Source organism: Arvicola amphibius, chromosome 1, assembly GCF_903992535.2.
Source record: "Arvicola amphibius chromosome 1, mArvAmp1.2, whole genome shotgun sequence".
Taxonomy (NCBI): Eukaryota; Metazoa; Chordata; class Mammalia; order Rodentia; family Cricetidae; genus Arvicola; species Arvicola amphibius.
In genome coordinates, this window is record NC_052047.1 from 103,287,038 (window position 1) to 103,299,277 (window position 12,240).

Sequence of the window (12,240 nt, forward strand, 5' to 3'; positions counted from 1 at the left end):
AGTTTTCATCTCCATTATAATTTTCTTTTTGAGATAGGATCTCACTCTGTAGCCTATGTAGAAGATACCTTCACACTTGGGGCAGCCCTCCTGCTCCACCTACCAAGTTCTGGGGCTACAGACAAGAAATACTACCTACTGTGCCTGAATTTTATTGTAATCTTACAGGACCACGACATATATTGTGTAGTCCATTGTTGACCATAACCTAATGAAACACATAATTGGACATTTGTGACTAACTAAACTTTATCATATCTGTTTTCCTATTTCTTTGGCTCCTCACTGAAGAACCACAGAAACGGAACCTTTGTGTTCCTTATCTGTGTGTGCTCAGCACCTGTGACAATGCCTGGGCACAGAATGTAATTGTAGAGTGAGTGAATGAATGATACAGGAAGACATGAGCAAATGAGTCCTTCTCTGGCCCCCTGTGATAAGACAGTAGAAAAGGATATGCCACAGGGGACAGATAATAGAGAAAACTTTCTGACTGTTGTGCACTGATATCCCACCTCCACCCCATGTTCTGAATGTTGGCTATATCTACTGCTCAATACCAGTAATTCCTGGACTTTTTTGAGTTTGTCATCCATGCATTAAATTTAAACACATAATTCTTTTTCCTAAAAGGGTTAGGGCTTTTGCCAGTGTAACTTGCCAGTTTTGATAATCATCTGATTTAAAGTCCTCTTCTGAGATACTTGGAAAGGTCTTCCAAGGTATAGAGCTGAAGCTCTGTTTCCTGATGTTACTTCTTGTTATGTTTCCTTGCAAGTTCCAGAAATAGGATTTTTGATACTGAAGTGGAGAGTCCAAGGCCCCAATTGATTTCAGACAGCTCACATTCTCCCCATCTCTTCTGCTGACATACCAGGTCATTTCCCTGGTAAACCAGAGTAGGAATCAGAAGTTTAGCCTAGTAGTGGCGTACTTCATTAACATGCAAGACTCTGGATTCAAATCCCAACCCTTGGCCCTGTGCTTGATCCTCAGAATCCATGTAATAGAAAAAGATAACTGATTTCCAAAAGTATGCAGACATATATGTAGGCAAAACTCACATAAATTTTTTAAAAAATATGGCGTGTGACGGTGCACATCTTTAACGCCGGAAACTCTGGAGGCAGAGGCAAGCAGATCTTTGTGCGTTCCAGGCCAACCAGAACTACATATATGGTAAGACAAAAACAGACAAACAAACCTTACTATAAATGTCAAATACAAATGAAGAATACCAGAATCTCTATATTTTTCAGCTTTTCTACTATAAATAAGCATGACTTTTAAAACCAGGAAAAAAAATACAGGAAATTTAAAGATAGATGGGAATGGATTTCTGACTTACTGAATATTCAGACTTAAAGGATACAGGATTAAGATTGTTTATTTAGTAGCTATTTACTAATTTCTTGCTATCTGTAGTTGGAATGAGAGAAGAAACATAGCCCCACTTTAAGTCATTTAGTAGGAAACCCACAGGAATGACCAACTAGCTGGAGTGCTATGCATGGAAGTTGTGAAGGTCTCACAGAAGTAAAAGAGAAGAAGCAAGTAGCTCACAGTGGCTGTTCTGGGAAAACGCTCACTGCACCACAAATCACAAGTAGTAGAAAGAACTACTTTTACTTGCTTGTTCCTAATTCCTTCAGTAACCCTATAAGGAAAAGATAATCAGATGTCCCATTCATTTAACAAATGAGTGAACACCTCCATGTACCAGCAGTGCTTTTTCCCCCTAGGTCTGGAATGTGACACTGACCAAAAGCCTCTGCCCTTAGTGGACCTTATATTCTATTTGGGGGTAGGGTGAGGTGGGAAGAAGCCAAAAGACCAAAGACATTATTTAAGAAAAATTAAAATTTTATATTTTTTGTGTGTCTATATTTTGCCTGCATGTGTCTCTGTGTACCACATTTATGCCTGGTGCCCATGGAGGCCAGAAGATGACATTGGATCCACTGGAACTGAATTTACAAATAGTTGTGCGCTGCCATGTGGGTGCTATGAATTAAACCCAGGTCCTCTGCAAGAGCAACTAGTGCTCTGACAGCCAAGCTGTCCCTCCACCACTTGCCCGTAGAAATTGACTGAAGCTGGGCTACTCAGCAGTCTAAGGGAGTTGTGGACACCTTTAATCCCAGCACTTGGGAGACAGAAGCAGGCAGGTCTCTTGAATTCAAGGCCAGCCTGGTCTACAAAGTGAGTTCCAGGACAGCTGGAGCTAAACAGAGAAACCCTGTCTTGGAAGGGGAAAGAAAAATCTTAAGACCTTTTTTCTATGTCAGGAAGCAATGACATCATCCATAATCTGGGTTTTGATGAAATGGGAAAGGTGTCTCAGGAAGCAAATCACTTTCAACAATAGTTGTGCAGCATACCACGCAGTAAGTGGATGCTAGAGGATCAGAAATTCAAGGTCTTCAGGGTCATCCTCAGCTACATAGCAAGATTGAATGAGGTCAGCCTGGGTTACATGAGATCCTAAATCCCCCCAGAGAAAAGAAAATGTGACTCATTTTATTGCCTTCTATTTGTTTGTATAATTTGGAGATATTTTATACTTGAGATTTGAAGGACAATAAAGCCTTGTGTGATAGTGGACTTGGGGAAAGCTTTGAAGGCTTTTTACTGGAGAACTAGACGACACATGTCACATGTGACAGACAAGACTCTTCTAGAGGCCTTGGTGGAGGCTCTCTCCTTTCTTGGTGGAGTTCCCTCTGGGTTCTGTTTCTCAGAAGCAGATGTGGTGGTGGGTGCCAGCTGAGACAGTAAAGCTACTAGAGCTATGGAGAAACATCCATCTGGAGAAAACCCACCTCAGTCATTGGCTTGCTTATAACTTTCCTCTTTGATTGCAGAGGAGCCCTCGGCACTGCGCGAACCACACTGCAATTCATGTACATGGTGTCTGTGCTTTCACTCCATGCACTTCCATTCGAGTTTCTTCTCTGTTACTTACGCCTCCCAGGTCATCTTGGTTCTGTGCTTATTCTTGCCATTGACCACAATTCTTCAGAGAATGGCACGGCTGACTTGACATTTGGAATAAATGGAAGCATTATGCTGAATAACTTATGGCATATAAGCACAGCAGATAAGAGAGCTGGAGGCAACACCCATGCCTTCTGCTCCTAGCTCTGCACTCTGCTCACTGAACCTGATTACCTCTCAAGGAGCCAGTTTCTGTTGCAGTTTATTTTGTTCACTTTTCTAAAGTAAAACTTCACCTCATTATGACAGTTTTACAACACTGAAATTCTGTTTCTCAAAATCATTTCAGTATTTTGATCCCTGGCTTTGTTATGACCAGCTCACGTCTGCGCTCTCTAACCTTTTTGATTTTGTTCATGGCCATCCTACATTGCAGGCTTCTCAACCAGATGAGTTGACCATTGAGGAGCATGAGGTGTTAGAAGTGATTGAAGATGGAGATATGGAAGACTGGGTAAAGGTATATTCCTTTGCTCATATCACCCCTTCTTGTGATGTTTTAGGCATTTATTTTGGTTCTTGGTATACTCTGTCCAGATTGTGTGTACAAGCATGTTTTTCCCCTTGTCTTTTACCCAGGCTCGAAATAAAGTTGGACAAGTGGGTTATGTTCCAGAAAAGTACCTACAGTTTCCCCCCTCGAACAGCCTGCTGAGCATGCTGCAGTCTCTGGCTGCTCTGGACAGTCGGTCACACACGTCCAGCAATTCCACAGAAGCAGAACTCGTTTCAGGCCTCAATGGAGATGCTAGTGGTAAAGACTAAAATAGATGCTCAGTCTGGTCACAGTCCTGACCTAAACTAGTACCTGAAAGTTACTAAAACCTTTAGTATTTCAAAGCACTTTATGTTGTATGTCTTCCTATATTTGATAGCACTAGTCCTATTCAGGAGAAGCATAATGTTACTTTCAGTGAGTTAAAACTTAATTTTGTCTTGTATGATGCTCACTAGTTGTCCTGGAGCAAAAGGGTGGTTGCAAAATCAGTCCTGCTGGCTAGAATGGTATGTGTACACTGACTGTTACTCTAGTAGTTGGGAGTTTGAAGCAGAAGGATTGTTGCAAGCTTGAGACTAGCCTGGGCTACAGAAAAGACCTTGTCTTTTGTTAAGGACAAAAATAATGCATTTGTCTGTTCTCATCGGTTTGTCTTTCTCTTGCTTCCAGTCTGTTTTGTGAAAGCACTTTATGATTATGAGGGCCAGACAGACGATGAGTTGTCCTTTCCTGAGGGAGCAATTATCCGTATCTTGAACAAAGAAAACCAAGATGATGATGGCTTCTGGGAAGGGGAATTCAATGGGCGAATTGGCGTATTCCCATCGGTGCTCGTGGAAGAACTCTCAGCCTCAGAGAATGGTGACACTCCATGGACAAAAGAGATTCAGGTACATGAGAGGGAAAAGATAGATAAGCTTCTCCTTCCTTCTGTCCCTTAATAACCAGGTGTCTGCACAGCTGAATTTGGAAAACTAGAGACTTGTTAGGACTTTGTAGAAAATGACCATCTTACATTCTATTCTCTTTCCCAACTTGTTTTCTCTGAATTCATTAAAATACTGAATTTCATATGACATTTAAGAGATTTTGCTGGAGAGAAAGAAGCCAGGGAGGGAATGTATTGTCTTTGGCTAGCTTTTGCAGTATGGCCTTTAGCTGGTCCTGCTACCTCACTAGAACCCTGCCTTTCCCAGGTTCTGCCAGAGCTCAGAGGGGCTCAGTTTCCCTCACCACAACTAAGTGTTGTTTTACGGGAAATTGTCAGTTTGATTTGTCCTCTTTAGAGATCTGTTCCAGCAGGCCTGGCAGATGGGAGGGTAACGCGTGTGATTATGACTGCTTAGTCGGACATGGAAAAGACCTAGGGAAGTCAGAAACTCAACCAGTGACTTTATCTTCACACATTTGTCCCCCATTCTGTTCTTCACAGGTTTAGCTGAATTGCCTAGTAGAAGAATGTTCCCATTGACTTAGTAACTGTTTAAGATCCATTAGAATCAATAGAATAATGAAATTTGAGAAGGAAGTGTTAGTGCAATACGAAGTTGAAGCTTCAGAGTTTATTTCAGGCCCATTTGCTTCTGTGAGACTGACAAGTGTTAACAGTTATAACTTAGCTCCAGAGAAAGGGGAGGCATGCTGAGCAGCCAAGCACTCCTTCCTGAGGACAGCTTCTCATAACTCTGCCTCCTTTGCTGCAGATCTCTCCATCTCCAAAGCCGCACACATCCCTGCCTCCACTGCCGCTGTATGACCAGCCTCCCAGCAGCCCTTATCCCAGTCCAGATAAGAGGAGCTCCCAGTTCTTCCCCCAGTCTCCTTCAGCCAGCGGTAAGTGTCCTGGGCACACACCCTCAGCATTCACATCTATCACACTCGCATCTTTACTGTGCAGTCGCCAACTCTTGGGTTCTCTCCCACAGAAAACAGCCTTCATGCTGAATCACCAGGGTTCTCACAAGCCTCAAGGCAGATTCCTGACACCTCATATGGCAAGCTGCGGCCTGTAAGTCTCCTGCTTTAAAGAATTATAGATTGCACTTATAGATTGCATAGTTCTTTCAAATTGAAAGTGAGAAATCATTTGTCCCCCATGGTCCCTCTTGTTGCTGATCTGCCATGCAGTAGTTGGGGAAGTAAAGCAACTGTTGGAAAGAAAGGCTATAAAGTGAGCTGCGGGTAGTGACTTTAACCCCAGCACTAGAAGGCAAAGGCAGGCAGGTCTCTTAGTTCTAGGCTAATCTGGTCTATAGAGCAAATTCCAGACTAATTCTGTCTTAAAAAAAAAAAAAAAAAAAAAAAAAGAGGGAGGTGTTAAGAGATTTGGCTTACCAGTTAAGAGCACTTACTGCAGAGGGTCTGAGTTTGGTTCCCAGCAGCAGCATACAATAGTGGCTCACAACTGTCTACAACTCCAGTTCCAAAGAGTCCAGTGCCCATTCCTGGCCTTCTCAGTCACCAGGGCAGGGATTCACATGGTACACATAAAGAAAAAAAAATCATTTTTCTTGAAGGGAGGAAGGCTATAAAATAAGTGATCCTGTGTACATTGGAACTTTCCAACTGAGCCAGGGAAGATCAAAGAGGGTAACTGTGCAGTGCTTAAATAAAATATAATACAGTTGTAAAGTGAAGCAATTCCATAGCATGCACTTATTAAGAACCCATTTTTCAGCTGGGCTGTAGTGGCACACACCTTTAGTCCAAGTAGAGAGGCAGACAGAAGAGACCTGGGTTCAATTCCCAGCACCCCTGTGACAACTCAGAGCCACCTGTGACTTCAGTTCTGGGGACCCAGTGCCCTATTCTAGCCTTCAAGGATACTGCATATACACAGCAGGCAGGCAGACAAGACAGGTACACACATTACAGTATATTTTTTAAAAAACCTATTTCTCTATGTTTTATTTTTTGAAGGACATTGAAATAAGAACTTAGGATCTGAAGGACATGTTCTGACACAGAGCTATCTCTGCAGTTAGTGGTCTGCTACCCTGCACCACTGCACTCCAGGCCACAGCCTGAAAACTCGAAATCTAGAGGAGGCAATTCTATTTTATCTGAATTTGATGCCTTGATCACCTTGATCCATTGGCTTTATTCATTCAGCAGATGTTCTCTAAGAACCGTGTTGGAGTCATGGCCTCTATTCTAAGTCTCTTTGTTATGGGAGGACACGGAGGTGATGAGCAGCTCCTGTTTTGGTTTCTTACACATTTTTAAAACCTTGCTACTAGCTGGGCATGGTGGCACCTGCCTGTAATTCCCAGTACTTGGGAAGCTGAGGTAGGAAGATCATGATTTCAAATCCATCCTGGGCTATATAATCACAAGCCCTTGTCTCAAAAAGACTAGGAGGCTGGAGAAGACAGTGGCAGCAAGGCTGACAGGTGAGGGGAATGAAGGAAGACTTGTTGTCCATCTTTGTAGATTCCCTTCATGGTTCTGTTGAAGTCATTAAACTCACTCTTCCCAAGTGACCATAAAAACTATTTCCATGCTAACAACTCCCACATTCCTGTCTCTCTCCTGAGCTTTGGCTTGTGGGATCACAGCTTAGATGCCCCAGCCCCACAAACTCAGCAAAATGGAATTAAATCTCTTCCCTTCTGGACATGTTCCTTCTCTGAGATCTTGCTTGTGTAGGTGAGTGGGACCCACACCCTCCTCCACATCTTGGAGTCATTCATTCCTGCTGCCTTATAGGTCCCAGCCTCCTACCCCTCACCACAGACACTTACCAGAGTAAACCAGCAGGGTTTACTCTCAGAGCCTTCCACTGCTCTGAACTGTTCAGGTTGACACCTTCACTCATCCAGATGGCCAGGACATCTCCTAAGTCATTTTCAAAGTGCTCATGTCCACCTGCAGTCCCTTCTCAAGCTGTTGAATAGTTTTCCCACTCAGATCTGACACTCCTTACAACCAACTAAAACCTCTACCTACAAATAAAGCCCAAGTTCTTGTTTCTTTTCTTTCTTTAACTTCTTTTTTCAGTGCTCAGAATTGAACCCAGGACCTTCAGCCTACTAAACAAGCGCTCTACCAGTAGGCTACATTCCCAGCCCTGTTTTTTTTTTTTTTTTTTTTTTTTTTATTTGAGACAAAAACCTCATTGTATAGCTGAGGCTGGCCTCTGGCTTTGTGCAGTTCTGCCTCTACTTTCTGCATGCTGAGCTGTACCACCATGCCTGGCTGTAACTGTAACTTAATAAAGCCCTTTGCTACCTGCCTCTGCCTATCCCTCCCTCCCTGTGGCTCTCATCAGAGACATAGTGAGCAGTTCCATTCCCTGCATTGTGTCTTCTTTTTTGTTGTTGTTGTTGGGTGTGTGTGTGTGTGTGTGTGTCTGTCTGTCTGTCTGTCTGTTTATCTGTCTGTCTTCTTTTTGCCACCTCTAGGCCTTTGCTTTGGAGAAGGGTTTTAGGACTACAGCAACACATATGTCTTGGGACATTCAGCCTAACAAGCAATCTGATCTGACATTTCATGCAGAATGGGGCCTGTTTTTCAGGGTAGGGAACCCAGGGAAAGCTAAGAGCATTTCCCAGACAATCAGCTGTCAGTGTCTATAAAGAGGAGCATTGGAGCTTTCCGTGTGTCCGGTTCTAAGTCAGGAAGCTGAATGACAATCCTGCAATTGTCTCCTGCTCAGGTTCGGGCAGCACCCCCACCACCCACACAGAACCACCGACGACCAGCTGAGAAAATGGAGGATGTGGAGATCACACTGGTGTGACAGTGGGTTTACCTTCTGTTATTGCTACAATCAAGGCCAGGCTTGGAGTTTGGCCAGTCGTTTTTAGGCACCTTTGCATGATGATGACTCTTGAACAGAGCAAAACCACGGAGGATTCTATGTGACTGGTTGGCCTGATTGTGCCTCTTTTGTTGTCATTTTCTATGTCATCTCTCCTACCATAGCACAAACATAGCGGGTCCTAGATGCAGAGGGAGCAGCTCTCATGCCTTATGGCGGCCCATTTTTATGAGACTCAAGGCCAGACCCAGGTCCAGGGCACAGTCCCAGAATTCCTGCTCATGTGCACTTGTACAGTATATTACTGTAGTCACAAGGCTGTGGCAAAGATCTCATCTGTCTTCGAGTGGACTTGGCTCTTCTGATTAAGTATAAATCAGATTATGTTGACTATATAAGGAGACAAGAAGGATCCAGGAGAGGCTGGCTCCTCCCTGAGGTTCATTCCCATACTGAAAATGCAACCCTACTGGGAAGAAAGTGAACTGCCTGAGCTTAGCGCCAGTTGCATTAATGCACATCTCTTCCACAACTAACAGATTTAAAATAACAGTGTCCTTTGTATTAATATTTATGCCATTCATTTAGTATTAGTGGGCTAACCTGGAGGGGCTGAAGCCACATCTTGCCCATCACATAGAAGAAGGGAGTAGAAGGGAGGTTATGGCGAAAGCAGAAGTGGAGCTTCCAGATCTGAAATGAACCACTTTAATGTTCTTTTTGTCTTTGGGTATTTTTCCCTCTTGGTTTTTATAGTGTATACGCTTCTGACCAGTATCCTTTGAACCCAAGTGTCTGGCTGCATTGAGGACACAGGTCTACGTCGTGCAGCTTCTCTATGGGGAAGGCCCTTATATTTTATTCCCAAGCCAGAGTACTGGCCCAGACATTGGGTTGTGATTGGTGCAGATCAGCTGTCACCTGCAGAAAGTGCAGCTTCAGGTACCACTGCCCTGGTATTTGTCTGGGGTAAAGAAGCTGTGGGCCCTGGAAGAAACCTGTTTCCTGTGGAAAGGATAAAGGACTGCACACCTGCACAGGTGAAACCAAGGAGACCAGACCTACTGGTCATGGGAGAGCAACCTGGTGTTCCCTATGGCTACAGCAGCAGGGCCCTGAAGGGCTGCCCACAATATGGACTGTAGGTCTTCTTGACCTAGGAAACAAAGTAATGTTTGCCAATTCCCTTTTACTATGGTTAGGAAATGAAATTCACAGATTTAAAGGTTATATGATGCTTTGAAATTTCCATCCCTCCTGAGACTCTAAAAACTTGAAATGCTCACATGTCCCCATGGGATCTTTGACTGATCTCAGAACTGAAAGGACTTCCAGTCATTTGATCTCTTTAGCAATGATGCTCTAATGACTCCTCTCTATAAATATGGATTTTGTTTTTTGGATTTCTTTATCTGTTGATCTATTTGAGGTCTTTTTATGTTTATCAAACTTATTCTTAAGTTTAAAAAATTAAAAGGGTGTTTTAAGATTTTCAAATTTGCTGATCTTTAAAGTGCTTATAATAGAGCAATTCCTGCCACCCAGTCTTGTATTCTCTTTAGCTAACCAAGTTGTCCTTGGATTTGAGTTTCCCATAACCTCAGAGTTATTTGAACTCTTTTGTTATATTTTAAATTTTTTTGGAAGAGCTGCTAATTTTAAGGACAACGTTGAAAAATATGCCTTCTTTTTAAAAAAAATAACGCTTCTCTTTAGGCTGAGTAGCAGCATCACCATGCACAAGTCAGGGCTCAAAGGAAGCCTCCGTGCAGATGCTCTTTCTTTACAATGGCTGTAAAAAGTTTGTATTTATTATGTATAAAATATTGAATAAAAAATGGAATTAAGTTTTCCAAGTGTTCTGGTTTTAAAAAAAGAGTTGATTAATCAGAGAGTGGAGAGGGGGAAATGCTTCTTACAAAGACGCTCCTGGGCCCCGCTTAAACCACTTACCCTGTGCAGAGAGCAGGAAGTGAGTCCACCCAGGCAACAAGATCCTCATGCTGTTCTTTTCCAGCAAAGAAAGACAGGGTGACTCTTCGACATGCTGGTGATCTAGTTACAGGATGAGTCCTCTGGCTTCCAGACAACCACCACAAGTCAAGGACTAGAACCCAGCCCAGGTATGGAGGAAATCACAAATCATTATGTGTGATATTATGTAAGTGCAAGCGTGTGTGTGAGAGCACATATTTGTGGATCAGGACAGTTTTTGCAATGGCTTTCTCCACCTGCAGAAGCAGCTCCTTGCTCTTGTGCTGTGCTGCATCCTCCCTACAGAAGTGCTCTTTCCCTCACTGAGCCATCTCACCAGCCACACTCTGTCATGCCTTTTCATGGCTGCATCCTAGTCACTTGTTTGACTATGTAATGATTTAATCGTTTCTTTAGTGAAGGGCATTTAAGTTGTATCAAGCCACTTGATTCTAGGAAATTAAAGTTAACATCACTGTGTATACTTCTTTATAAATTTTTTCTATTCTAAATATTGGGCAAACTCCTAAATGTAGAATTTGACAAAAAGAGTGTATATTTAGTTTTGTTAGATTTTTGCCAAATTGGCCTCCAAAATAATTGCATCTATTTGCATTTCCACCATCGGTATATGGAGCGACAGGGACTTGGAATTCAAGTGTGTTCCTTTGGACACAGTGACCAGGAAAACACACTGGACTCCTTCATGTCTTTTCCTGAGAATGCTGTTCAGAGAATGTGTTTTTAATGTTATTCTGAAGCATAAGAGGTTCCTGCATAGAAGGAACCTCTGAGCAGGGGTTACCAGTGTACCAAGCACACCAGTGATGGGCAGGAAAAGAACTGGGGAAAGACCTGTGGACAGTTCCTGCACTGACCTTAGCCTCAGCCCTCCTCAGACTTCCTCAGCTGTAACTTGGAAGTGAAAAGATAATATAAACTGCCTCAGATCCAGGAGGATTAAATAAGGCAACGTACAGATGACCTGAAGAAAGTGACTAGGGATATACTTCCAGCAGCCATGGTATGTCTGGGCCTACACCTGGTGTGAGGACTCCAGATATATTCTTCCCAGCACGTCCTGTGGGAGAGACTTAAGAGCCTGGACTTGTTTCTTATCCCTGGGGTCTCAGGATCAGTGGAAAGCTCCATGGGGGCACACGGCCTGGAAGATTTATAGAGATAGGAACAGAAGCTGAACCTGAGTCTAGTCATTCCCAAAGAGAATCAGAATCTTTCTTCACCCATTTTTTGTTTTATTTTGGCTTCTTTTAAAAATTGTTTTGAACAGCATCTCATGTAGCCCAGGCTGGCCTCCAGCTCAGGATGACTTTGAATTTCTGATCCTCTTGCCTTCTAAGTGTTGAGATTCCAGGCATACTATACAATACTCGGTTTTATGCGGTACAAGGATGGACGTACGTGGGGCTCTGTGCATGCTAAACAAGCATTCTATCACATGAGCCTAAGTCCCTGTCAAGTACTTCTGCTGTGACCTTAGGCAAACTCCTGCCACTTATCTGGTTCTCACTTCACACACTGGAAACCTTAGAGGTCTCCCTGCTGGCCCTGGCTCTTTCTCGGGGATTCACATGAGCTCCCTCAGGAGAGCTGTAGGGGCAGAAGGCTCTCTGTACCCAGGAGTGATTTACATTACCTGGGTAACTCATGGGTCATCAAAATAGGGTTCACTACTACCTAAGGTATGAGAAAAACATCTGGAGGGACCTAGCCCGGATGGTGCGGCTGGCAGCAGCCTCCCAGGACTCACTCGGGTGTCCCTGCATGTGCCTCATTTCAACAGATAGAACCTTCAGCTCAGAGTCAGGAATAGAAGAGCACTCAGGAGTGGAAGGTCAGGCACAGCTCTGTGTACCCCTGGTGGAGGAGCCCTGCCTGGTTGGGAATCTGTCTCTGGAGATTTTGGGTTTGGTGCAGGGGCTAGAGAAATGATTCGCAGGTTAAGAGCACTTGCTGCTCTTGCAAAGGACCTGGGTTCAGTTTTCAG

At 43.5% G+C, this 12,240-nt stretch overlaps 1 protein-coding gene across 3 annotated transcripts in view; it reads left to right on the forward strand.

Moving 5' to 3' along the window:
• The window catches only part of Fchsd2 (FCH and double SH3 domains 2), a 259,952-nt gene extending 249,843 nt beyond the window's left edge, over positions 1-10,109 (forward strand). For all 3 annotated transcript variants that reach the window (XM_038325845.2, XM_038325826.2, XM_038325835.2), the window contains 6 exons: positions 3,374-3,457; positions 3,577-3,751; positions 4,166-4,386; positions 5,200-5,329; positions 5,422-5,504; positions 8,154-10,109. In XM_038325845.2, coding sequence (XP_038181773.1) covers positions 3,374-3,457; positions 3,577-3,751; positions 4,166-4,386; positions 5,200-5,329; positions 5,422-5,504; positions 8,154-8,237 — 777 coding nt within the window. In that variant the 3' untranslated portion in view covers positions 8,238-10,109. The remainder of the gene's footprint in view (positions 1-3,373; positions 3,458-3,576; positions 3,752-4,165; positions 4,387-5,199; positions 5,330-5,421; positions 5,505-8,153) is intronic.
• Positions 10,110-12,240: the final 2,131 nt, after the last annotated feature.